This window comes from Callionymus lyra, chromosome 14 (genome assembly GCF_982586985.1).
Source record: "Callionymus lyra chromosome 14, fCalLyr1.hap1.1, whole genome shotgun sequence".
Lineage (NCBI taxonomy): Eukaryota > Metazoa > Chordata > Actinopteri > Syngnathiformes > Callionymidae > Callionymus > Callionymus lyra.
This window is the reverse complement of record NC_141831.1, coordinates 17,906,580-17,930,807: the sequence shown is the minus strand read 5'-3', so window position 1 is coordinate 17,930,807 and position 24,228 is coordinate 17,906,580. Positions and strand designations below refer to the sequence as shown.

Genomic DNA, 24,228 nt, shown 5'->3' with positions numbered 1-24,228 from the left:
GCCATCAGGGCCAGCAAGGCTTTCTCTTCTGGCCTAAACATAATGATATAATAAATGTATTTATTTTATTGTTTATTGTTCATAAATATGAATTAAATTATTCCTCATAGTCTTTTCTCTTCATTTCATAGCTTTCCATTTGCTTGCGCAAGTTGCGCGCTGCTTCCAGGATTGTACGTTCATGTGAGAGCTTTCATCCAATCATATTTCAGCAGCTGGTCGTGTGTTACCCGAGGCCTTCAGTCGTTTCAGAGGTGGCCCTTGTCTATCAAATCAACGGCAGCCAAAGGATTGTGTTAACCAATCAGATTCGACAACGTCAGCGCTTAGGAAGCTACACTCGTCACAGCTTCCATGACGCGTTGAACACATGAACCAATCATGTCCTCTGATTGGATAGCACTGAGACTCGTCACATGGCGCTGAAAGGTGGATTTGAGTTAATTTCACTGTTTGTTTTTCAACACACAATGGCTGAAGAGCTTGATCTCGTCACGGAAATACTTGCAAAGCAATTTTCCAGAAGTATATTTCAAGAAAAGCTGGACGTTGTTAAGAAAGTTTTCACGAGATTCATAGGATTTATCTATTTCCTCCATAAACTATGTGAGTAAATTCTTTTTTTTTTCTAAATAATGTTGCACTTTATGAGATCTATAGTGGTGCTTGTGTGTGTAGCTTCAGTGTTTGTGTGTTTGTTTGTCGCTGAAGCGCATAGTGTGTGTGTGTGTGTTGGGTGGGGAGCGATGCAGAGCGTGCGTGTCGTGGCCATGGAAACCACACTGACTGCAGTCGGAGTGATATTTTGATATAATGCACTGATGTTGTGTTCATTTGATGATGATCTAAACGTCTTATTGACCTATAACAGTTCACGATCAGATCCCTCGGGCTCTGAGGTCTGTGGATCAGAATCTACTGATGGTTCCACGCACACGGTTCAGGACCAGAGGAGAGAAATCCTTCTAGGCTGTTGCTCCTAAGCTTTGGAACGATCTTCCTCTGTGTTTGATGGATCTACTGACTCCTTCAAGAAACATCTTAAGATGTTTTTATTTGTTCAGGCTTTTCCTTGATTTTCTGGAACTCCTGTTGTGTTATCAGTTTTATCTTGACCTTTAAAGTATATACTTTATTTAATATTGTTTTGATTGTTTAAGCGCTTTGTGAGCCTCGTCTGGAAAAGCGCTATACAAATAAAAATGACTTACCTACTTACTTAAAGTAGTTACTGAGAGGTGGATTCATTTAAACGTGCGCCACCGAAAGCCTATGTGTAAAATGCACGGCCCGCAACTGCGTTTATTGATCCATATTTATTGGTGAATTATAGCTCTCTTGGAATATTAGGAGTGTTATAATTGAGAAATACAAATAAAAAAATAACTGTTATTTTTCTCTGTTTAAAAATAATTGATTCTATAGTTCTATTTTTTATTGTTAACTTGTCCATGTTAAATAATAATATCGTCATTTATTAAAGGAAGTTAAAAAAAAAAAAGTCCGCTTATTTGGAGGCTGAGAGAGGGAGAGAGAGAGGGGGGAGAGAGAGAGAGCGAAGGGTGAGATGACATCTCTGTCTCCCTCCACTTTCGTCTCTGTCGCTGCTGGTGAGAGGGCGCAAGATGACTCCAGTGCGAGTGAAATTCCTCCTTTTTACCAACCGTTTATGTCGGACCCTGACCCTGATGTTGAAAAAGGAGATTTCTGGTTGATTTGAACTCCAACCACGGGGACGACGTGGAGAACTTTGGCGCGGAAAGATGGATGTCTCTGCTGCGCTTCTACTCCTACACTTCGCCCACTTCTCAGGTGAGGAGATTCATTTGTATTTTTTGAAAGAGAATATAAATATAAACTTACCTAATGCGCATTCACCACCCTTAGTTTCTACAAACCCATTTGAGTTATGTTTTTTTTTCCCCTTTAAATATTGTTTTTTATGAGCTGCTATTAGCTTATGTTTTAGCATCATGCTAAGCTCAACTGGTATTCAACAAAGCTTATAACTAAGTTGTGTTTATATCAATATATTTATTTATCTGAAGCATTTCACAAGAAAATGATCATCAAATAATGATTTAAACAGCAATGTGATCTGAAATAGTTCTGTATAATTCTTACATAATAATAATAATAATAAGTATTATTGTTTGATTCTTGTTCTTTCTCCTTATTTATTTATTTTTTTTAAATATTTTTTTGATTCTTTTTTATGAAAACTTGCTGTATTTGCTGTGGATAATTTGAAAAAAACAAAACAATTTCAAGGATCAATAAAGTTCTACCTATCTACCTATAAATATCCATGGTTTATAACAATATGTACTCTTAATATATCAATTCTCGTGTTACCGATCCTAGAAAATAGTATTATTCAGAATAAACTCTCTGGTGTCAATGATAGAAGAATATAAATAATGTCGAAACAAAAATAAATTACACATGATGTTTTTTTTTAATGTTTAGTTAACCCATTCCACGAAATTTTAGTCTTATGTCTAATACAAAAAAAAAAAATCATACGTATGTATTGTAACTTTTTCTGCAGTTTTTGTTGTTGTAATTCTTGTGCAGCTGTTCTATGCTTCAGAGTAATGAATGAATAATGAATAAAGAATAATGGTCTTGCGGTGGCTTTAAAGATGATCTTAGGATGTATAATGCAGTATTAAAAGCCATTTATAAAATGTCTTGACTAGATCAATAAAGAAGCCTGCGAGTGCAATTCTGCTACTGCAGCTTCAACACAATAGCGTCTATAAAAACAAAACAAAAAATACAATGCAGAGTTAGTTCACACAAAATAATTGTGTACTATACTCATAAAGCTTTCCAGGATTGTGAAATTGAAGGAGATTGTAAGAGGTCAATTAAAGCTGGATGTGTGAGAATGTTTAATTGTATTTACCGTCAATACAAGATAAAGTACAACATCGACAAACTCAAAAATAAACCTGTGACTTTTGAAGGATTTTATAAAACCTGTCTTGACAGCTAAAGAGAACATGTCCGGATGAAAGAGGACGTATGGTCGACCTTACTTAGTGTCAAAAAAAATCGAATTACTTGTTGTTATTGTTTTGGGCAACATTTGAAAATTGCTTTTGATTCAGTCATTCATTCCTCATTTCCTTTCATAATTATTATGCTCCCCCATCGCTTGGCCTTTTTTATCCCCTTCAGAAATTATTTTCCCCAACATTACACCTGAATTAATGCTCTGAACTAATGAGTTCTTCTCTAGTCCGTCGGCTACACTGCCAAATAATTTGAGTTTCTCTCATGTTAGGTTAGGTTAGGTAGAAACTGTTTTTCCAATTAGACACAGCAATACAGACGATTATTCATAGAAATAAAAATAAGAACAAGAACAAAGAGAGTAAAAAGAAAGAACAAGATGAGACAATCTAAGTCTAAAGATAAAGAACATAGATAAAAGAAAAATAACAAGGACAAATGATGAATGAGTCCTTGAGTCTAATAGTGTTGCATCTGGGAAGGAGCATTCATGCTCCATCTGCTTCTCTGCTCACTGATGACAGTGTTCAGAGGATGACTGTCATCATCCATGATGGACAGTAGTTTGTCCAGTGATCTCCTCTCAGCAACTGTCACCAGTGAGTCCAGCTTCAACCACAGAACCAGCCTTTCTGATCAATCTGTCCATCCTGTTGACACTCATTTTGGACACATTTCCACCCCAGCACACCACAGCATAGAACACTGGCATGTTGATTTATCCAATATATGTGAGAAGTTTCTTTCTGAATTTTGCAGGTTGTTAAACAGATGCAGTGATCTAGCTCCGCTGCTCTGCAGGGTTGAACTGCCAACAGTGAGAGCAGAGGGCAAGAAATGTTGACTTATTTTTGTGGAATTTATGAACGTAAACTTGTCAGAAAGTTAGGTAAGAAACAATGCTGTTGTTTTTTAGACACTAGTCCTCATGATCAGTGGCCCCCAAACTTATTTGGACAAGTTTAATGTGGTCATTATTTTCATGGGCTGACCTTAAGATAAAAACAACAAAAATGAAATGACACAACCTGCAAAAATGCAAACGTAAGTGCCAAAAAATACATCTCAGCGTAACGCTGAATCAGCAGAAAACTGATTTCTACACAAAAAGATACTCCCATATAGAGTTTGTGTTTCACCCCTCACACAGTTATAGTCTAATCAGAATTTAACTAGTTTCTCTTTCTGGAGGGTCTGATAACGTATAACTTCGTACCACTGATTTAGGTCTCAAGTGCATGGATGTATGAGGTAGACATGAATGAAAAGAACAATGGATCCAGGCTTCACAATAAAAACAGGAAGTGAGACATGATGGCACATGATTGAAAGGAAAAAATAGCAGAAAGAATAACACAATACTTCCTTTATCCAAAGACCTTTCTAAAATGTTTGATTTTGAACATAATTTTGAATAATGTTTGATTTTGTTTGTCATTTTTCGGATGCTGTCCGCTCACTCCATAATAATGACAATGAAGCTCCTTGTCAAGATGAAGTTACGAGTGATGGATTATTTCTTCATTGTTTAGACAGCTCTGATGTCGATACTCAACGATTTCTTTCTAAGTATTTGTATTCTCCCTGCTTTCTGGAAATGGTGTCAGCTCGTGGCACTGACTCAAACTTCTTTGTCTTCCCGCGTCAGCTTTGAATGGCCAGACAATGGGATCTTCTCAGTGTCCCCTGGGCCACTTCCCTTGTGGCAATGTGAGCGATTGTCTTCCTCAAGCTCTGCAGTGTAACGGGCAACGAGACTGTCCTAATGGTGCCGACGAGTTCCGTTGTGGTGAGTGCCTTCCTTAATACTAGGAGGGAAGATTAGTTATTCCAAATATGACGGGTGTTGTCTAGGGTATCACTCCAAATGTTTGACAGTGGAATCCGGCTAGAAAACATACGGTACAAGGCTTAACATATAATAATAATAATAATAATCTCTATTTATATAGCGCCTTTCTAGACCAGGGTCACAAAGCGCTTTAACAGCCATATGGAGTTATTTATGTCTCAATAACATGTAAATACACAGAAGGTGAACTAAAATGAGTCATATTAAGCCCATATTAATAAAATAGAAGACAAACGTGGGAAAAAACATTTATATGAGCGAGTATAATCATGATCATTAATGCTATTTAAGGTATAGGGACAATGACACGATATATTGTGATACTGTTGGAACAAGGATATATTTGTGGTATTGCCTGAGTACTTGACTCGTTGCAGAAATTACTACATGACTCTTGCCGAAGTCGTAACTGCACAATTTGTTTTGAGACAAAAATAGATTGTATCCTCTCGTCCTCAGCCATGGCCAGGATGTTTAGAAATAGTCGATAACGTGCTTACAAATATCAATACAGTATATACCAAAGAAATATTGTGATATATTGCACTAGCAAGATTTTCTTACACCTCTAGGTATTCTTTAGCCAGCGATTTTCAAAGCATGTAGATATTACAGGTATTACAAAAAATATTTAACTAAATTTTCAAGAGTTCTTGCACACCAGTGAGAAGCTATTTTCACTTTTATTATTTAACTCTTATCTGATCAGGGCCACATAACAATAGGCACTGGGCTTGTGCAAATGTTTAGTTTTTTAGAAGAATTACAAATTGAACAATCTTTTAAACAAAAGGTTTGATTTATTTAAGTTTTTTTATAAGACAACCAGCCTCACAATATTTCTTGAGAAATGTGCTCTTGTACTTTGTTTTCCCATTTTCTTCGATTTCGGTGACCAGATAAATCGACAGTGGGCTGCTGATACGTTTCTGAAAAAGCATTCATCAAAGTCAAGGCTGTATTCGCTCCTCTACAAATATGCTGTTCAGCTCGTATACCCAGCTTCGCATCACTAAGAAATTGAATCTTGAGTTTATGAAAAGCTGTTGACCTTACCATGAGTCCATCAGGCTAATTTCTGCATCCAGTGACGAAGCATCATTAATCTTATTTTCTTCGGCGAATTAAATTGGCAATTTGTACTGCTAAAATTTCAATTACATTTTTGCGACAGAAACGACAACTTTTGAAAATGAAATAGCGAGAGATGATTCATTTATTTTCATACTGCGCTTCATAAAACTCTAGTTTATATTTGACATGTGTGTCACCATTGGCGCCACAGCCGAGAGGCAACAATGATGTGTCGAGCTAGAGGGCGTGATGCTGTCGGCTAGATGGGGTCGGATTTGATTTTGACGCTGTTTACTCAACATAAAGTAAACAGTCATAAAAAGGTTTAAAGTTCGCTAGAAGTTTGCTGCATGTTACAAACTTATTGTCTACTGCTTTCCATTGGATATCTCAAATCGTCAAGCGCAAGGGGCAAGATTAATACATCTCTTGTTTATATCATATATATATATATATATATTTACCGTATATATTGACGCTTCTTGTTAAAGGTGACAATATCGGCTGGGCTGATCTGTTTGGCCAGACACTGCAGGACAACCATTTTCTGGACTTTTACTATTTGAATGAATGTCGTAAGTAAATCTTCTTTGTTGTCCTTATACATGTGGTTCAGGATTGCAATATGTGATGTCATTTTGTACTTCAGTACATGACATTGATTGGTTCACTTCTAAATGTTTTATTGAGCTTAAAATCATACATAATAATAAAGATTACTCTCTATTGAGATGTATATTTCTAATTTGTGAAGAGAATTTAAATAACTAAATGTTTTTGTTGGTGTGTATATCTATACAACGATCATAAGTACAACTTGTATTTACCAGTGATACTCAAATCCTGGTGTAAACGTATTGTAGATTGTTTAAAGTCGCAATCAAGCAAAAAAAAATTAATCATCCTAAATCCTGTCATAAATAAATTACAGAGGTGATAAATTCCAGCTATTAAACCAGCAGCAGAATTGCTGTTTTCTCTTTCTTTGCCATCCCCACGCACACCTTCCAACATTTTTCTCAGTGTTGCTGATGCAAATATGAGAACTGAAGCTGATGCGTGCAGTGCAGTATTCGTTACATTACTTACTTACTTACTGACTAAACTGTTTGTTCCATTTAAAATACCCAAAGGACACATTAATGTTAATTGAATGGGTTGTTGCTAATTACTTGAGGGAATTTAATGTCTTTTCGTGTACAGTCTTGCAGGAGTTCCCGGAGTTTTGCAACTGCACTCACACTGAGGTGGAATGTGTGGAGGTCGACCTTCAGGACGTTCCGCCGCTCCCTCCGAATGTGACTTGGCTGTAAGTGTCGTCTGTCTGTGATGTTGGCATTCAAAAGTCTGCAGTGTGAGAACAGGATGTTATTTGATTTATTCATTTCAATCTTGAAAGTAGTTTGCATTAGGGTTGTCACGATACAAACATTTCAGCAGTCGATACCGATACCAGTATATTGTTTGGATACTTCGATACCTTTTCCATATGATGGATAAAACTGGGACCAGTTGGGACTCAACACCTCCCTGTGCAACTGGCTGTTGGACTTCCTGACGGGGAGATCACAGACGGTGAGGGTCGGCAGTAACACCTCCATCACACTGGGGCCACCCCAAGGATGTGTGCTGAGCCCCCTCCTCTTGAATGCACTCCATCATCCAGCTCCAACCGCTTCATCAAGTTTGCGGACGACACAACTGTGGTGGGTCTTATCAACAACAGCGATGAGACGGTCTACAGATGTGAGGTAAACAGGCTCCAAAGACAATAATCCACCTGAACGTGGAGAAGACTAAGGAGGTCATCGTGGACTTCAGGAGAGGGCACACCCAGCATCTTCCACTAACCATCGATGGAGCTGCAGTGGAGAGGGTGAGCAGCACCAAGTTCCTCGGTTTGAACATCTCTGAAGATCTGTCCTGGAGCCACAATACAACATCACTGGCCAAAAAAGCCCACCAGCGCCTGAAGTTCCTCCCCAGACTGAGGAGAGCAAGCGCCCCACCACCCATGATGCTCACCTTTTACAGAGGCACCATTGATAGCATCATGTCGAGCTGCATCAGCGTGTGGTACGGCACAGTCTTCAGGCCAGAACCAGCAGGTTAAAGGACAGCTTTTTCCACCTGGCTGTCAGGAGACTCAAGTCCCTCCCTGTCCTACCATCACTATCACCTTTGCTTTAACTTTAATCTGTGCATTAACTTTGTTCTTTGTTTTTTTTGTTTATATTCTGTCAATTAGTTGATTATTTAAGTTTGTTGATTATATTTATTTCATTTTGTTGGTTATTTATTTTCTTGAATGTCTTAATTAAGGTCTGTTTAAGTCTTTAACTATTAAGTCTTTAATTGTTTTAAGTGTTTAATGTCTTTTATGTGTTGCGTTGTGTATCAGATAGGACCACAATTTAATTGATGCTGTATGTCTCAATACATGCATATTTGACAATAAAATAACTTGAACTTGAACCCGATAAACGGTTAAAGCCTTTACTTTTAAACACACAACTTTATAAAAAAACAAAAACTAATCAATTGTTTTACATTAAAAAAGTGGTGTTAAGGTAAGGTAAGGTAAAACTTTATTTATCCTTCGGGAAATTGTTTAGTGTTAGTGAAGGTTTTTTCATTATAGATGCACACTTTACATATGAACAGTGATGAGCAGCCTTCAAGTGTCAAAAGAAAGTGTCTTGCTTTGGGTTGGGTTGGTTTCATGTGACTACTGAGCCCCAAAGGCTGAACAGCTTAGTCAATTGTTTGTTAGAAATGAAACAATGGCTGAGTGAAAACACTCTACAGCTAAATGTGGACAAAACTGAAACACTGGTGATTGCTCCTGATGATAAGGTTCCAGGGTTGAGTCAGTACTTGGGTGACTTAGGTCAGTCTGTCAAACTGAGCCTGAGAAACCTGGGTGTTGTATTTGATAAAGACATGTCTCTTGTTCGACACTGCAGAAAACTGACCAGAAACTGTTTCCTTCAACTGAGAAAAATCTCTAAACTTAGGAAAATGTTGTCGGAACATGATCTGGAGCTTGTAATCCATGAGTTTGTTTCTTCTCGCCTGGACTATTGTAACAGTTTGTTTTCCCGTCTAAACAAGAAGGATCTGTCTCGCCTGCAGTTGATTCAGAACTCTGCAGCGAGAATTCTGACCCGCTCAAGTAGAAGAACTCACTTTTCTCCGATCCTTAAAACTCTTCACTGGCTTCCAGTTTCTTTCAGGATCAACTTTAAATTCTGGTTCTTACTTTCAGATCTATTCATGGTCAGACTCCTCCTTACATCACTGATCTGATCCAGACTTACACCCCAGCTCGGGCTCTGAGGTCTGTGGATCAGAATCTACTTATGGTTCCATGCACACGGCTCAGGACCAGAGGAGAGAAATCTTTTCAGGCTGTTGCTCCTAAGCTTTGGAATGATCTTCCTCTCTCTTTGCGCTTGATGGATCTACTGACTCCTTCAAGAAACATCTTAAGACGTTTCTATTTGTTCAGGCTTTTCCTTGATTTTCTGGAACTCCTGTGTTGTTCTCAGTATTATCTTGATCTTTAAAGTATATACTTTTTTGAGTATTGTTTTGATTGTTAAAGCGCTTTGTGACCCTGGTCTGGAAATGCGCTATATAAATAAATATTACTTACTTACTTACTTACTTACTGTAATGGAAAGATTTGTTTAAAATATCACAAGGGTAACAACGCTCGGTAAACATCTCATAATGTTACATTACGAACTGCATTGTAAGATTTTGTTAACGTAATGTCAAGTATTATAAACTTAAGAGTCTGAAGTAATTGTAGCAGTAATGAAGCAGAATAAAAAACCTTTGTTCGTTGTTACTTTAACTTGACAAGTTATATTGAAGTGAAATTCACTCACTTTGAAGTCTTTTGAACAAGTCAGGATGTCTTTCAAGTGTTTCCTCCTTTAGTTTTAAAAAAGTCAGGGACACATTTTCAGTTCAATTTTTTAAAGGAGCGAAGAATAATTATAACAAATTCATCCGTCTAAGATCTAAAGGACGTCCAAATAAGACTCAAAATAGCAGAAGGAATTATTTTCAGGGCGACAGGTCACACCCATATACTGTCATCGTCGGTTCCGCCAAGAGCTTTTGTTTTTTCAGTAGAAAAAAAAGCTGGTATTGTTGTTTATTTGCGTGCCAGTACTGAATTGGCAACGAAGTATCAGTTATTGTGACAATGCTAGTTTACATACAGTACAGGCCAAAGGTTTGGACACACCTAAAGGGCTCATTCAACATTTGCAATTTTTGCACAACACAACTAAAGGTCCCAAACCCATTAATAAAGGCAACAAATTCAACTAAGTATGTTGGCTACTTTGAAGAAACTAGAATACAAGACAACTATTTTGAAAAGAATCATGAAACCAAATAAAAAGCATTGATTGAAAAACTGTGTCCAAACTTTTGGCCTGTACTGTAAAATAAAACGTGATTTTCTTTCAACGTCTACAAGATTATAGAGCTGGAAAGGGAGAAAACAGAATAGTTCCTTTTGTTAAATCTTACCTTTGATAAACCAGTGCATGGTATTTATGCGTCTCATCAAAGCAACATTGTCTCCACTGTGCATTAACCTTCACTAGCAGCTGTCTAAAGAACTACTTCCTCAGGCTTTCCTATCCTGAAAGCAACCATTGTTTCTTCCCTTGCCAACTGCAAGAATTGTGTTCACGGTAAATCTCTGCTGAGTCAATCCATTTCCAGGACTCCATCCTTTTAAAACGTACCTGTTGTAATAGAATAGCATAAGGTTACACTCTTGGAATTGGGGCTTGGAAGCAATTTCATTGAGCAAATCGAGGGGCTTTATGGGCGATACAAGATGTATGTCCTTGTCTGAAACACTTTCTTGTTGGCGAAGAGAGTTGATAACTGGATGTGACAAGAGAGGATGATTACAATCATGTTATAGCCGATGACAAGATGAAGCGTAATTAGAATATTCCCTGCAGGGCGGCTAAACAATTGCCAGTTGAAGCTCGAATATGGAGCAAAGTAAGTGTAGCAGACCTGATTTGTTGTTGAAGAATTCCTGTCATCGATATTTTGTGAGAACCGGATGTTTGGCGAATGCACAATGACAATAAAGACTAAAGACAGGAGCAGCAGCCAAGAAAATAATATTAAAGGTAGCTTCTAGAAGGTAGTTTGGCTTTATAAAGGTGAAGAAGGAAGCTGACGAAAGATATGTTTGAATAGACTATTGATGATTTTAAATCTACCGTACAATTCCTTTGGGAAAAACCAATCACTTTACTTTTCACTGTTGAAAACATCTGCCTGTGTTTTTTTGGCGCATCCAACCTAAACCAATGACAGCCTGAGATGACTCACCGTTACTTTAAAATATAAGACCCTGAAGTGTTGAATTAGTTGTTCCTGTAACAAATCCAAAAGTTTCTTCAGAAGCACTTAAACTGATCATACGTCTGCCAATTACCTATTTTCTCAAAAATATGAAACTTGGTTATTTATAAAATACAAAATAAAATAAAATCTATACGACAAATGAAATGATTCAAGAATTTCGTTTTTCTCAAAGTAAGAAAATAATTATTAGATTTTAAAACTACTAATGTAGAAATCCTAAAATAACGTAGCAACACGCTTTGTCACTACTGTCACATCCAAGTTGATCTTTTTGAGTGATCGATTGAATGTTGTGTTTATTCTTTTTTTTGTTCTTTATTCTTTTCCTTCTAAAACCAGAGTTCCACCACAATTCAATCATCCCTTCATTTTCAAAGTAATTTTTCCAACAGACTGACAGATTTTTCATGTGATTTTGTGAGACTTGACATAAACGACCTTGAATACAATATAAAATGAATTTGCAGAAAACATAAGACATATTGCACCAAAAACATAATTAGAAAACAATTCTTTAGTATAGCTTTCTTTCTGACTGCAGTGATGACAAACCATCCAAGAAACCATTCATCCAACATGTAAATAGGTTTTTTTTGCTGCATATAGTTGTGTGAGGAGCTGTTGCTTATTAATTGGTGAGCAGTAAAATGTTGTCAAACATTTTAAAATATATTGTAAATAAATGTGTGTAGTTTAACATCAGCAAGCAAGACGAATGCTGAGACTGTGAGTGATGGACACCCGTTTTATTGACACTATAAGAAAAGCATTTATTGGATAAAATCTTCCAACATCAGGCGACAACAACATCTACGTGAGGAGGTGGAGAAAGAACATTTCTTTCTTTAGTATTCAAAGCTGATCCTGGAGGGGGTTTTAAACATTAGGGGATCCCTTTCTGCTAAATCAGCTTCCTCGCCAGCGCCGTCAGGTTCATGTCCTCCAAGGTTGACTACACACAAGTCACACTCCGGAGCATCTGTCTCCTCCTTATATTGTCACTGGGACCTTTCCTGTGTCAAACATTTGTTCAAGACTGAGCTCCTTTGAAGTGTTTAATCTTTTCTCCTTTGAAGAATGTTCCCTGTTAAAATGAATTGTATGATCTTCTCCACAAAGAGGATTGTGATTGTCATAATGCACTGCAGCAGTTGAAACACTCCTCATAAGTTCTAAGATTCAAATCTTATTGTATTTTCACATCTGTGTTTTACACATAATAAGATTGTCAACATTTAGGGAACAACTTTACATTTCTTAAACTCTTTGAGTTTTGCTGGTGTATCACTTATTTTGGGAACTACTTGTTCTCACAAAATGTAGTCATGGTTGAATATTATCAAAGAAAAGAGGTTTTAATACACTTTTTGATATGTATGTGTTACTATTAAGTGTACTCTTAAGTAATAGTCATCTCCATGTCATACATGTGTTCATGGAGGTTCATACTAATGTTTGTATAAGTTAAACATAGATCTCAAAATTATCTTTCATTCCAACATAACAATGTTATAGTGCGGAAGATGTTTTATCCTGTATATCATTTGTTTTTTTCTTCTTTGCAGTTCTTTGAAAGGCAATCAGATCCAAGCGTTGTCGGAATTTGTCTTCTCACAATATTCTTCTCTTGAGCGACTGTAAGTATTAAAGTTTCACTTTTTTGTATTCTAAGGACAATCATACACACCCATTCATACACATAGTTGTAGTTAAATATTCTAAATACTTATTGTATTGGATCATGACAAAAAAGTAGAGCTTCAGGTGGGTGTAGACCATGGAAATATATGGGAATGCCTCATGTTTTCCATCAGAGCTTGAGAAGGTCTCTGCACTGTGACTCCATTTTCAAAACAAGGGAGAAAATGAATCAATATTTTGAGTAAAATCCAAACTACAGCTTCAATACGAGGAGAAGCTCATCTTCAGATTGGAACACTCCGAGGTACACATCTTAATTAACAGATATAAACCCCTGACGTAGCGAGCTACGCCCTGAATCAGACATCAAATGAGATGCTGTGCAACATCACTCAAATATGCAAAGTCCCCATCTGTCTGCCTGCTGCTTGATTCCACAAACAGTTTTTTTTAGACTAATGAGCGGTAAAAGGGGGGAAGAGTGAAGAGATGGAACTAAAAGATAGCAGCAGGAAGGAATTTAGCAAAGAAACGGAGAAATAGGGAATTGTGTTGACTCCGTTTGAATTGTGTGCTTGCATTTAAAGAAGAGATGAATTATGTTTAAGGAACATTTTGTCTGTGATCTCGATCATGCTTTCATTGACAAGTGTTCTTCCGGTGTTTTAAAATGATGACATTTCGAGAGCCAAGTGTGTTGGTGAAAGAGTGTTGTTTATTTATGTCACTGCTTGGATTGAGATGGAATAAAATCATCATCAATTTTTTTTTTCTTTCCCTCTGACTTATGATAATTCTTTGTCCTCAGGTTTCTACAAAACAACCACCTCCGTTTCATATCCAAAGACGCTTTTAGTGGGATGCATAAATTAAAAAGGCTGTGAGTAACTGGTTTTTGTCACTTGAAATGTTCAATCACTTCAAAACCGTTCTGATAAAAGTGTGTTAATACAGTAGGCTGTGGAAAAGAATGAAAGGGGTGTGAAGGATTGAGAATGTGTCAGTGTTGAAAGGGAGGCTATATTTGTATTCTGCTAACCTTCCCACCATATTAACTGCCACTGTCAGGTTTCTGAGTGACAATGTAATATCCTCACTCACTCCTGGAGTCTTCAAGGACCTTCATCGGTTACAGTGGCTGTAAGCAAACCCACTTTCTTTTATCCCGATCAAATCCAAAACATGCTAATCACTTACCTTTTTTGTTTAAGGGTTTTGGATCATAACCCGCTACGTGTGCTGTACCAGGACAGCTTCCTTGGACTTCAGTCTTTAATGTTCCTGTAAGTTTAAACAACTTTCCCCCAGTCACGCAGAACTAAATTGTATTCATTTATTAATGAATCTAACTTTTTTTAAAGACTCTTTTCACTTTATCATGATTTGAATTTATAGCTTGAGTATATCTTTAATGTATTCATAGTTTTCATACCATTCTGTCTGCATTCAGACTTCATTTATTATTAAAGGTGAGGACAAAATACGCAATTGTTTTTTGTCTGTTCATATTAAATGGTTTCGCAATATTACTATTTCTGACTTAAATTCGGTTTTTATTCATGCGATATCGTGATGATAGTCCCGTCCAAGCCAATCTTCACTTCTCCTTCCCACAAACCTTTTCCCCTTATCACTTCCAACAGCTTGCTCATTCTCCTTCTCATTTGTCTGATCTTCAGACTCACCTTTCCAAAGTATTTTCCTAAGAGAAGGTCTGATAACATCAATTTGAGATTAAGTAAACTATAAGGTCACCTTTATCTTGTCCTTAAAGCTTTATCTTCCCTCCACAGATCCATGGTGGACACGTCACTGCACCAGATTCCCCATCCACGCTTCTGTCAACACATGCCTGCTCTGGACTGGCTGTGAGTTAGACTTCCTGTCTTGAGGTTTTGGTTAGAAGGGGCATGTCAGAAGTCAGGGAATTGTATGTGGCCATTGAGCAGTTTTCTTCTGCTGCCTCAATCACAAACTTCATTAATTAACCCTGGAAAATATTTTTTTTATTAGAATAAATAAAGGTTTTTGTTTTGGAATAAACCATCTTTATAAAAATCCTCTTTTAAAAGAAATATCGATATCATTACACAATGAGAAGGTGCCACCTGTAATTCAAGGTTTCATAAACACCATTTCCTAAAATTGTAGTTGATTTAGAAGCTCTACTGATTCCTTATTTCAAGAGTGGGGACATTTTAATCTTATTTAATGGGATTAAAGACACCAGAGGGCATCAACCACAGGATCTCAAGACCAAACCAAGATTTGTTTCTTTATTATTCAATCAAATTACAAAAAAAAGTTACTTTAATCAAAATAATACATTTCAATCACTTTCACTTTTATTAAAAGACTTGTATTGATTTAACCAATTATTTTGGGATTACTTCAATCAAATAAAACAGTTTGAAATGTTCTTTCCATTGAAAATATTTTTGATAGAAGTAACTTTTTATTTGATTGAAGCCAAAAAAAAATTGTAATGTTGTAAAAAAAATGTTTTATTTTTTATTGTAACCACACTTTATTGCACTGTAAACCATTAAATAAAATAAAAAATAAAATAGGATGTTAAGCAAAATTATATATATAATTATAAATATCAATACAGTATCATAAAAAGAAGTTATTGCAGAAAAGACCCCTAAAGCCTATTTTCTACAATTACAGTCTATTGTTGTCTCCGCTGTTCATCTGGCTCTTAACATTTCGTTGAACAAATGACAAAAACATTTTCACTTATTCTCTTGTCTTTGAGAAGTTGTCTTTCAGCATCTGAGGCAACGACCTTGTCAACTCACTCTGATTTCCCTCTTTCAGAGATCTCGAAGGGAATTTCATTCAAAACCTCAACGATTCAATACTAAAAACGTGCAGCAGTTTGGAGGTGCTGTGAGTACCAAATCACATTTTTTCTTTGCCCATTTAGAAAGACGGAAATTAGGAGTCTAATCAAATAACACCATTGGTAATGACGCCGTCTTTAAGTTATTCATGATATAAAAAAGTAAAAGTAAAGGGAAGGTTTGTAAAAAACAACAAATTTTGTCACAGGACTCCGTAAACACGAAGTGGCAGCTGCAGTGCTAAATCCAATCCACATTCCGCAGCATTGCCGAGCCCCACCTTTCTCTGGAGATTAAAACGCAAACAATTCATCAACTTAAAAAGTACTTTAGTTTTTGTGCGGCACGATCAACAACGCTTGAGAAAGTAGCTCAGAATGTTATATACATCACATCCTCTTTACACGTGACTAGCTACTGATAGACTTTGTTATAATGGTTTAACGGGCAACTAAGTGTATCTTAAATAGATCTTGTAAAAAACTCTCTTTTTATTGAAATATTTACTTTAGAAAATGATCTTAAGTCCAGCCCACTTTGTTTTTCTGGAGCTAAAATCTTGTTTACCTTAACCACACCAACTCTACTGTGATTGACCACCTCCAAGGGACTTATTGTATAAACAACAAAGCAAGGCTAAGTGAAGTCTATTATAACGTCGTAATGGACTTCGCTCCCTCTTGTTTGCTGAGATTTCAGACCTTAAAAAGTAATAACTTTAAAACATGGTCATGATGAGTGACTGCATCTTGGAGAGGAAGACTTTAACATTTGAAACATGTGAGTGAGTCAGGAGAGTTGGGTTCTCACATTAGTTGACCTTTGACAGTTTTGAGGTTTCAGAAATTAAACGTAAAAACCATCTTCTTTCCTGGAGCTTTTGGAAATTGAAGGTCATCAGGAAGAAGAAGCTCTAGGCAAACACAAGCAAAAGAAAAGAATAATGCCGGAGACCTGATATCTCTCGCAAAATAAAAGACATTTTTTAATGAATAACTAATTACTCTATTTAATATTATCTTAAATTATACACGCTTGATAATAATACTTCATCAAGTATTCTTCAGTTGTTCCTTCATCAGAAATCATTATTTGCATCAATTTTCTTTTCGGTCTCTTTCAGGTTATTAATGGACAATCGGATCCAAAGAATCCCTGAAAACACCTTCCAGTCCCTGTGGAAACTGGCTGATCTGTAATTTACTGTTTTATATCTGTGACTTGTTTGAAATGTACTGTGGTTCTATGGTTTTACTCGCTGTGTCAGTGTGGCGGTCATGTTTTATTCAAGTGACTTCTCACTTGACAATCAAACGTATCGACCTCCACTTTCTTTTCTCTTTTTCCAGTAATCTTTCTAGAAACAGGATCAGAGTGCTGCCTAAAAATACCTTCAAGAGCCTCTCCAAGTCTCTCCTTAAACTGTGAGTAAATATAAAACTAGATTGAGTCAGACTGATAAATGATTCCCTGTTTTGTTTTATTTGTTTTATTAGTTCAAAATGTGTTTAACGTGTTTTGTATTTCAATATGTTTATCATATTTCACTTTGCTGTTTAGAACTCAATTATACTCAACTAGATTGATAGGAAAACAAGATTTATTTAAATTACCTCTTTTATTTCTTGTTTGTGTATTAAATACGCAATTGAGGCGTAACCTTTTCTTTAATGTGACACTTTTGCACTATAGTTTGGAAAGATTTATTGCATTTTCATTCTACTCACAACAGGATTTTGTTAATTCAACAGTCATAAAGCAGACTTTATAGGTCGGGCAAACAAAAAGTGTGATTATGTGATTATGTTGTAGGTGCCTGGAATAAAAAGAGCTTCAAGTCTTAATGTGCTTCTTCTATTCATGGACATTTTGAAACTGTGTGTGTTGCAGAAATATTTCCCACAATCCCTTTCTCCGCATTCATCCCACCAACTTTTTTCAGCTGACGAAACTACAGTCTCTGTAAGTACAAATGCTCGTCACAGCATAGATGTCATTTGATATGTGTTTTTTTTTCAACAGAGCTCTGGAGGGGATTGCGATTCCTAACATTCAAACCAAAATGTTCCTTTCGATGGCTAACCTCTCCCACATGTATGCACCCCACCCCAAAAAACTTTACCCATTTTTCTTATCTTTCAGTCATCAATATTGTGAACTTTCCTTTTTTCCAGCTATTTCAAGTCGTTCCAGTACTGCTCTTATGCGCCGCATGTCCGCTCCTGTAAGCCCAACACTGATGGAATCTCATCATTCGAGGACCTTCTGGCCAACACGGTTCTGCGTGTGTCCGTCTGGGTCATCGCCTTCATCACCTGCTTCGGTAACCTCCTGGTTATCGGCATGCGTTCCGTAATCCGGGCGGAGAACAACCTGCACGCAGCCTGCATTAAGGTTCTCTGCTGTAAGTGTTGTTTTTTTCTGTAAATAGTCAAAGAAAATCAGAATCCAGACCTTTTGTAATCTTAAATAAAGTAAAAATCCACCATAAGGGATTGTAAAGTTCAGTGCTTACTCTCAGGCACGCGAAGATGTGTGAACACACACTCACAGTGATAAAACGGCTATTATGTGCAGTTGTGCAATAAAATCTTGTGCCAATTGGGAAATTAGCCTTCACGGGTGAACATTATTGTGTCCTGCAGGCATATTGTTGCATCCAAGTAATTAAATATCCAGATCATAAATTGGAGAGCAAGTAAATGCCACCTTATTTTAATTGATGCATAAATTTGAGCTTCATTAAGTGTATAAACTTTCAGTCGAAAGTGTCAAATGAGAAAAGGATAATTCCAAATTTAACTGTGACATTTAATTTGAATGAAAGCAGCTACATTCTTTAAGAGATTGCTGAAACAATAGATCTCAACATGATTGCTCAGAAACACATTCTTTTACCCAAATGAATCTATATAATATATAATAAAATTCATTAAAATAACTGCAAGTCTCATACTGACTCAGCAGAGAAAATGAGACGTATATGTAATGTATATTAACTGATGATACAGCGACAGAATACTATATTGGCTAGAGAAAAAAACCCGGTTTCTGATGAATTCAGCGTAAATTTAATCAATGATACCTTTTAAATTTTAATTCAAGAAAGATCATTTTGCTGACACACGCCTACATCTGGTGTTACAGCTCAAGGGAATCTGACCCAACAACCCTAAAACAAACTTGAATGAAGAACATTTTTTGCCACCAGATTGCATAACATTTTGTTTTTTTATCTAGTTTTTCACAGAATAGGCCATACAAGTCACTGAATATATAATGTAGTGCAGATTTATTTTCTATTCTATTTAGATTTTCTTTTTCTTTTTATTATTTTATTTCTGGGTGTTTTATTTATTTTTTTTGGTATATTGCTCTTGCTGTTGTTAAACCGAGTTTCCCCTCGCGGGACAAATAAAGGTTTCTGATTCTGATTCTGATGAATCCTTCAAGACCTTCGTGGATGCAGATAGAACTCTAGAACATCATCTATTTTCATTTTAACATTAATTTATAGTCTATAAAATGCAATCCGAACATTTAAATGATTTTTCTGACTGGAACACAGACCGATTCTGTTAAAATAAAACACACCATCTAAAAAAAAAAGTTAAAAATGACCTAATTGCTAGTTTATGAGTACAACTTTCATTTTTGTGCGTACTGTCCAACCATGCATTCAGGAATTATACCAATGGAATACAAGTCCTGCTGCGGTTCTCTCATATTTCAGGATCCAGTATAGACAGTAAACAATACTTTGTCAATTTTTTCAATCTCTTTGACTCTTCAGGTGCCGACTGTCTCATGGGGGTTTACCTGTTCTTCGTCGGAGCTTTCGACATGAAATATCGAGGACAGTACAACCGCAATGCCCTGCTGTGGATGGAGAGTGTGGAGTGTCGTACGATTGGATTCCTGGCCATGCTGTCCTCGGAGGTACAGTAAATCAGAAGATCGGCTGGAGTCAACACTTTTTTAAACACAGAATAGAGAGAAGAGGAGATGCTATGTGTCTCGCAATCTGTATTTTTCCTGGAGGCAAAGAAACACTAAGGGTGAAAATTGAATTGAATTTTTTTCAATTGGATTAAAAATAGTTAAATTATTAATTAAATGAATAATTAAATGATTATTTCCCATTATTTGCAGACATTCAAAGTAGTTAATTTGTAGATCCTTTTGCTACTTAAAAAAGGTCCAACTGCAATATTATTTTCAAAGGGAGCTTTTAAAATACTTAGTTTGGTGCCTGTTTTGATTCAAGAGAGACAGCTGAAGGTCAGATGATGGCATTTTAAGCACTCCATCTATCAACCTTACAAATTAAATTGTGATGAAAGTCCAATCTATATTTTTTTTATTACGAGATAAAGTGTCATATATCAAACAAACTGCCTAAATAAACCTTTTTGATTTGTTGATCTCATTCACTTACTTGAGTTTTGTGCTTCTCCTCAGGTGTCGGTTCTCCTGCTGACCTATCTTACGCTCGAAAAATTCCTGGTCATCGTGTTCCCTTTTAGCAACCTGCGACCAGGGAAGATGCAGACCGGGGTGAGCCTGTTTGTTTTTAAGGTCAATGTTGCATACTGAGTGCTGGATTCTAAGCAATCAAAAAATACAAGACAGGAATGAATAAAAAGAAAAGGAAAAAGACAATAGAACAATGAAAGCAACCATTCAGTCATACTAATAATCCTGTTTACACTTTTTGTGATAAATAATCCAATTATAGGAATAAATGAGTTGCCAATTAGTGATGGATTTCATTTTTTATCGAAGCATGTTGGTTGCAATTAACTCTCACAAAGCCAGAGCTGTTTTAAAACTTCTATTTTTAAGTGTGCTGAAAACAAACAAAAGGCAAAGTAAAGCAAATACGTTTTGTCTTGGATTAAGGTGATCCTGGTCTCCCTTTGGGTGCTCGGCTTCATCATCGCGGCCGTGCCACTCATGAACGAAGAGATATTTGGAAACTATTACGGACGAAATGGAGTTTGTTTTCCGCTGCACTCAGACATGCAAGAAAACCCCACAGCTAAAGGGTATTCTACCGGGATCTTCTTAGGTAAAAATGGCATCTTCGGCTTCCTAATCAGATTATTGCAAGAATGTTTGGCCGACGATTCAAAGCATTAAATGTAAAAAGTGTTGTTGATTTGTAGCTTGAGCACATTGTGTCCCTCCGCTGAATAATGCAGCGTGAAATTGTTGCAGTGGCACATTTCATCACTTTTAAACATTTCATCATGCTTATTGGTTTGGTTTTGAACACCACATTATTCCTGTGGGTATTCAAAGTATTGATGTATCATTTAATTTGATATAAATAAAGCAGAATTCGTTTTTCTGAGATTTGGAAAAGAGAGCATGACAACAGCAACATCATAGAGCACTGGGATGAAAGTAGTTCTGAGAGAAATCTGCTAGTTTTTAGCTTCTTAAGTCAGCCATCTCTTCCTCCTATGGCTGTGTATGCAAATAACAATTCATTAACAATGAATGTATGTTTTTCTTGTTATTTTAATTGTTGTTGTAGTTGTTTTCTTTTTTACCGGCAAAAGTTCATTTGATGTATAATGTATGTTAACTTATTTTCTTATTTTAGGCCTAAACCTCGTGGCCTTCCTGGTGATCGTCTTCTCCTACTGCAGCATGTTCCTCTCCATCTATAAGACTGGCATCAACGCCACAGAGCTGAGAAGCCGGCTGCACAGAGACGTGGCTGTAGCCAACAGGTTTTTCTTTATCGTGTTCTCTGACGCCCTCTGCTGGATACCTATATTCCTGGTCAAGGTGCTTTCCTTGTTGGAAGTGGAAATACCAGGTAAGACCGGGTCACATATTTATCATTATGTCTGATTACTTCCTGACAATTTGTCGATAAAAATGTGCTCAGGCACCATCTCCAGCTGGGTGGTGATCTTCATCCTCCCCATCAACAGCGCCTTGAACCCCATCCTCTACACCCTGACCACCAGCTTCTTCAGAGAGCAGGTGGAACTCTTACTGTGCAAATGGCAGAGGAAGCGCGCCTTTAAAAAAGACGCCCGAAGTTTCACATCCTCCACCATTTTCATGGACACCTCGCGTGTTCCTTGCTACCAGCATCCACCCTACCTCCAGCAGGTCACGCTCTCCAGTGGAGACCCTCGCTACGCTTGAAGAGTGGACTATCTTGAGCTGAGCGGTTGATGGAGCATGCACTGAGTGGTCTGGAGTACAAGACTCACTACACCTGGAAGGGGTGCGAAAGAACGGGTGAGGAGGTGATGCGGTTATGAAAAGAATCTAATGGACTTCCTGGTTCAATGTCTGATACATGCACTATTACAGTCCATTGTCTAGAAAACGATTCAGAAAACTTAATTTATTAATGCTCTTTATTCAATAACTGTTGCTACTTGAACTGGAGCTGCGTCAAAGTAAGTGTTTAATGCACTATTTTACACTAGTTTGTTATGTTGGTGACTAGTGATCAACAGGACTTTGGATAATGCAATTTCAGAATAAGCTGGTAGAAGTTTGTCTGCTTCTACACATTTCCTTTTCTTTAAGCAAAGTGTTAGAATTGTTAGTTTAGAAGTGTATTTCTTAAGAAAGAAGGAGATCAAAGTCTCGTTAATCTCAAACTAAAATGTTTACACCTAATTTAAAAATAAGTAATACAGTGGTCCCTCGCAATATCGTGGTTCACCTTCGGATCGTTTGGCTCTCGAACAAACAAACTAGTGATGGACTATAACAGCTGTAAAACCAAAACAACCACAGAACTTAGTGGGAGGTACAAATTACCTGTGCAAATTACTAATGGTACCAACAAAACTGCGAACCCTCACAACAGTACAATACTGTTAAGAAGTTCTAAGTCTTTGTTGAAAAGATAATAGTGACTGACATATGATTAGTTGGCTGGGCGGCAAAGCATCATGGAAAAAGTTGTTAATTCAAACAATTAAAAAATATAAATGCCATTATTTTGTGGATTTAGTTTAATACGCAAAACTTAAGTGAGTAATTTTTATTTGTATAGCGCTTTTCCAGACCAGGGTCACAAAGTGCGTGGAACCATAAGTAGATTCTGATCCACAGACCTCAGAGCCCGAGCTGGGGTATAAGGCTGACCATGAATAGATCTGAAAGTAAGAACCAGAATTTTAAAGTTGATCCTGAAAGAAACTAGAAGCCAGTGAAGAGTTTTAAGGATCGGAGAAATGTGAGTTCTTCTACTAGAGCAGGTCAGAATTCTTGCTGCAGAGTTTTGTATCAACTGCAGGCGAGACAGATCCTTCTTGTTTAGACATGAAAATAAACTGTTGCAATAGTCCAGGCGAGAAGACATAAACGCATGGATTACAATAACTCATAAAATAAACGAGGGATCACTGTATTTGAAACGTTTTAAATTATAGAAATAAATGTAGTATATTAGCCCAAAAAGATGCAAAAAACAGAAGAATAGAGGAAGGCGCAGAAGGTTAATACTGTTACATGAGTCTGTGTTTCGACGTCTCGTAGGCATGAAACGTCAGCTAAACAAATGTGACGAGAAAAGTGAACGTTTTTATATTGAGGGTAAAACGCTTTGCCTTTTTAAACATCAGCTTCGGTGCGTCGACAATCATCAACTGCTGAAACAAAAAAAAAAGTTGCGGTTGCTATCAAAGCGCACATATCTTGAACAAGAGAGCCTTATGTTTGATACTGAACAGAGCAGGTGGTGTGTTTGTCTCGTCATGTTTTTTGCTATGTGTCTCTTCTGTACTGTGTCGTCATCAAGATGCTGGAGTATGTTAGGCAGACTGAAGTAATAAAGAAATATCATGGCTCTGATTATTTGCTACTTACATGAGAAACAAGGGTTTACATTTTTCTATAAAGTCACATTTACTTAATATTTTTTCTACTATTCAATAAATATATGTATTTTATTTACTCTAAGTGTTCATTGAGTTGCTTATGATTAACACATATTTTCTTTTAATATTGAAAAATCAATAGTATAAACCTGGATACTTATCTTTTTATAAATGTATTTAGATTGTAGATGTATTAAAGTAAATTTGTTAGTAAGTTTAGGAAGACATTTGTTGTGCGTATATCTGAACTAAAGTTCTTTTTATCCTTTATTATTTTAATTGTGTCTCACTGTCATATGGTTAAGTTCTTAAATTGCCTTGATGATAGTTCATTTTTTTTCAATGTTGGTTAGTTTCCTGCACTTGTCTTGTGTATAATTGTTTGGTGTTGTTTTTGTTTATTTATGCCCAAGATACCAAACCAACCAAAATGTTGCTTGTTTTTTTATTCTATCAAATTGTCCTTATCTTTCAGAAGAAAGAGTCCGCCCATCGTGTATAACTGAAAAAACGC

At 36.7% G+C, this 24,228-nt stretch overlaps 1 protein-coding gene across 2 annotated transcripts; it reads left to right on the top strand.

Annotated features, from left to right (window-relative positions):
• The first annotated feature begins 1,611 nt into the window (after positions 1–1,611).
• rxfp2a (relaxin family peptide receptor 2a) lies at positions 1,612–23,688 on the top strand. Of its 2 annotated transcripts, XM_087807903.1 has the most exons (21): positions 1,612–1,812; positions 3,781–3,910; positions 4,670–4,810; positions 6,439–6,522; positions 7,151–7,256; positions 12,928–12,999; positions 13,812–13,883; positions 14,072–14,143; positions 14,215–14,286; positions 14,797–14,871; positions 15,827–15,898; positions 16,976–17,047; positions 17,202–17,276; positions 17,743–17,814; positions 17,875–17,946; positions 18,027–18,256; positions 19,646–19,791; positions 20,314–20,409; positions 20,755–20,923; positions 21,464–21,682; positions 21,755–23,688. In XM_087807903.1, the coding sequence occupies exons 2-21, from the start codon at positions 3,859–3,861 to the stop codon at positions 22,018–22,020; spliced, it is 2,235 nt and encodes a 744-aa protein (XP_087664029.1). In that variant the 5' UTR covers positions 1,612–1,812; positions 3,781–3,858; the 3' UTR covers positions 22,021–23,688. The 2 variants fall into 2 exon arrangements, with proteins under 2 accessions (XP_087664029.1, XP_087664030.1); XM_087807904.1 differs by lacking the exon at positions 3,781–3,910.
• Positions 23,689–24,228: the final 540 nt, after the last annotated feature.

Bases quoted from the DNA above. Each gene is read 5' to 3' on its own strand.
- rxfp2a (XM_087807903.1), top strand. From the start codon at position 3,859: ATGTTGACTTATTTTTGTGGAATTTATGAACGTAAACTTGTCAGAAAG. The intron at 15,899-16,975 runs GTGAGTACCAAA...GGTCTCTTTCAG, and splicing joins TGCAGCAGTTTGGAGGTGCT to GTTATTAATGGACAATCGGA. The intron at 18,257-19,645 runs GTAAGTGTTGTT...TTGACTCTTCAG, and splicing joins CTGCATTAAGGTTCTCTGCT to GTGCCGACTGTCTCATGGGG.